The sequence below is a fragment of the Microchirus variegatus genome (assembly GCF_963457635.1).
Source record: "Microchirus variegatus genome assembly, chromosome: 3".
Lineage (NCBI taxonomy): Eukaryota > Metazoa > Chordata > Actinopteri > Pleuronectiformes > Soleidae > Microchirus > Microchirus variegatus.
In genome coordinates, this window is record NC_139804.1 from 37,928,666 (window position 1) to 37,932,272 (window position 3,607).

The following is a 3,607-nucleotide window of genomic DNA, read 5'->3' on the forward strand; positions in this document are numbered from 1 at the left end:
TGTAAACATCACATGTTTTATAGCCTATACTTACACAAAGTGAAACCACTAAAACTTGACTGAGTCTTGTTTTTTCACATTTTGGGGACTGGTATGGCCCACTGAGTCCCAAATATAAGTACTAAAAGATTAAAAAGTTGATTTTGCACAATAGGGGACCTTTAAAGGTGAAGTAAGTAGTTTATAGTGCCATCTAGAGGAAAGGCTGAAATTTACAACAAAGAACTGCTCCTCTGCTCACCCCCTCCCTTCCCTGAGCGCTACGGTGTCCTCAGCCGGTCAAATGTCGTCCTCGTCGTCTTTCTCCGTGTCAGCAGATGAGGTTCGTGAGGCGAGGGAGAGGGCGGAGCTACCGCGGCCGTAGCAGACGAAGCGTAGAGAGTGGAGGCGGGACTTCAGCTACAAGTAAAGAGACGCTTGATTTGTTCTCTCGCGTTTGTCCTTACAGGCTCCAGTAGAAACATGGCGTTGTGGCAACGCAGTAGCGGCCCGCGACCATGTTATTTTACATTACTTTTTGAAACACTACAAAAATGAAACAAAGAATATTATACAGCGACTAGACAATGCAGGAGCACATAATATGTATGAAAAAGTGGATTTTGGGTTATATAAACCCATAAATACTACACAGTGTCCCTTTAAATTCACCTGTAAAAGTTATTATACATTTTAGATGCATTCTGAAATTTAATCCAAAAGCCAAACATCTATAACTTTTGGTGAGTTGTGTATGTTAATCATTTTATTTGGTTGTAATAAAATGATGCTCAATGTATCCCCATCAGAGGTGAGCTCACCTCTTCACCAGGGCCAAAAAACATTCCTAAACGATAAGCATAATGTAATGCCTAGAATATGCCTATAATGATAATTTCAACTCTGAACAGAAACAGCACCATGCGCAATTTTAAACCCCTTGTGAAAAATTATTGATACATCTTCCCCTGTTGTCTTTTGTCTCTGAAAAGTCCTATTTTGGAAAGAATGGACCTGCAGGAAAATGTTATTTCCTTGCAGACCAAAAAAAAGGGATAACCTATATATATAAACTATATATATACAGTATGAAGTATGTATATATTACTTTGATAAGTCTGTTCACAGTGTTTTACATTATATTTGTTTTATCATGAGCATTAATAATATACTTTTTAAACATTTCATTCATTGTTGTTTTTGTTGACTTTAATGATTGAATCCGCTGTTTCAGTATTGCAAGTGTCCAGGATCACGGGAAGGAGTGATCAGGAAGCCCACTGCTGCAACTTTGCCCTGGTATGTCCTCATGGATGAGGTGCTGGGACAGAAGCAGTCCATTGCTCCGCCTGACCTTATCGCCTTCATCCCTGAGGACAGACCTGGGTCAAGTTCAGCAGTGTGTGAAGTGGAGGATGAAGAAAGACCTCAGAGGAGGCAACAGAAAAGGAAGAGGGATGGGGAGGGTGAAGTGATCGACCTCCTCAGGGAAGACATGAGGCAACAGAGAGAGGCGGAGGAGAAGGGGGATGGAGAGATGAAAGTTGTGTCCATAAAAAATATTATATAATAATAATAATAATGAAAATATTTTTTGATAAGAAATACACTGTTAAATAGTAGTATGTTGTATTTTAATATTTTAACATTAAAAGCTATATATGTATATACTGTAGATATACTGTATATTCATGTGAGAGGTCAGGTGTCAGTTAATGTGTTAATACACACATGTACATCCAAAACCTGGCTTATAACAGCATTTATTTTCAAAACAGGCATAACTTGATGAAACTTGATAAACTTTTTTTTCATTTTTTCATTTTCACAACAGTGATGCATAAAAAGTGATCAGAAGCAATGAAAATGAGGCTGCAATATGTACAGATATTGTTCTTAAATATGCAAGGATTATGTTTACATTGGTTTAAAGAAAGTGTCAGTGTCATTGGATATTTGAGCATTTATGTTGTTCTTGCCATAATGACTTTATAATTAGCTGTTTCTATGAAAGCAAGACGATTCAAATGAATTTGTACAGCACATCATTCATTCACAGCAGGAACTCAGTGTGTTTAACAGAAATAAAAAGAGGCAGATGTGTTATATTCTGTAGTTTTCACTGGTCAGTCACAATTAATTTGACAAGTGTTTCTCATACAAACCGCAAAGAACAAAGTTTCTCAGAGCAGCAAAAAACTTTTCATCCCTGAGGCCGTAAATGAGAGGACTCAAACACCTCGCAGCGAGAATGAACACGATGTAATTAAAGTACATGAGCTTAACATAGACCACCGGGTTAATCTTAAGCACAGCAGCTTCAATGAAAGAACTCCACAGCTGGAAAAGACAGAGGAACAACTGAAAGCCATGAAGAACCACAGTTCTGAGGCCTTTCCATGATGACTTCCTGTTCTGTCCTGATGCAGCTCTGGCCACCTTCATTATTTTAAAGTACGAGAACATGATTACGATACACATGTTCAGGAAGTAAAACTGATTTATTGCAGACCTGAGATGACCCTGCCAGGCGTGGATGATGAAGCTCTCCAGCACACATAAGAACCTCTGGGTGTAGTGACTGTGGCTCGCATTCGCAAAGACGCTGGAGAGAAAAATCACATCGGGGAGAAAGCTGATGCCATGAATGATGAGGATGCAGTGCAGAGCGTTGTGTTTGGAGCACAGCTCTCCATGTCGCAGTGGCATGCAAATGGCCACGAAGCATTCCAATGTCATCGCTGTCAGAGTCACTGGAGTGACTAAAGCGTAAAAAGAACTAGACCAATGCAGGGCAATACACACTGACACCGGTACGGGGAATTGAAAGTACATTAAAAGGAGCATAACATCACTCACGATTAAGATTATACAATCAGACATGAGAGTCAGTGCAAAGAAGATGTAGCGCATGGATGTGTAGAAGAAATCCTTCATGAAAAAGACTGTGATCAGAGAAAAGTTGATGCAAAGGAAAAGTGAAATGAAAAATTGAACTGTAATTAAGTCATCGTTTGCATACAGTGTAGAGTTATTGGCTGACATTTTCTGTAGTTTTCAGTTAAAGCCAAATGTGCATTTTTAAAGAAACACAGATACAAGTCAATTATCTCCAACAAAAGATACAAAATATTCAATAATTCAATTCAATAAATGTCAATTTGAATCAACAGGTTAAAACTGATTATAAAAACATGCACATCATTTTAGTTTCTCATGTGTAAATACAATTAATCCAAAGAGACTCAGTTTACCAAAACCGTTCCTGAAAAGTGGTTCACAGTCAGTGTTTCCTGCTGAGCTCTGTGCAGCACAGTGAGCAACAACTGTGTGTGAAGACTTTATAACAGTAACTGCAACACATCACAAGTTTATTCACCAGTGTTGTCATCAACGACAAACCTCACAGGTGATGGTTACTACAGTTACTGTGTTTGTGAGTTAGAGAAACATTTTTTTAGTTCCCATTCACCGTTTACATCATACATTTGGATGACGAAACATTTTTAGGTTACTTTCAACAGCAGAGATTATATTTTGAACAATACAATAACAGCCCAACAGAACAGAAGTCTCTCCCTGCACCAACCTCCTCATGTAGCCAACATTCTCTTTATTCTTTCAAGTC

At 38.5% G+C, this 3,607-nt stretch overlaps 1 protein-coding gene across 1 annotated transcript; it reads right to left on the bottom strand.

Moving 5' to 3' along the window:
• Window positions 1–2,115: 2,115 nt before the first annotated feature.
• Window positions 2,116–3,024, bottom strand: LOC310925187 (odorant receptor 131-2-like; the record flags this gene model as incomplete). Its single annotated transcript, XM_083887069.1, has 1 exon — window positions 2,116–3,024. The coding sequence occupies one exon, from the start codon at window positions 3,022–3,024 to the stop codon at window positions 2,116–2,118; it is 909 nt and encodes a 302-aa protein (XP_083743195.1).
• Window positions 3,025–3,607: the final 583 nt, after the last annotated feature.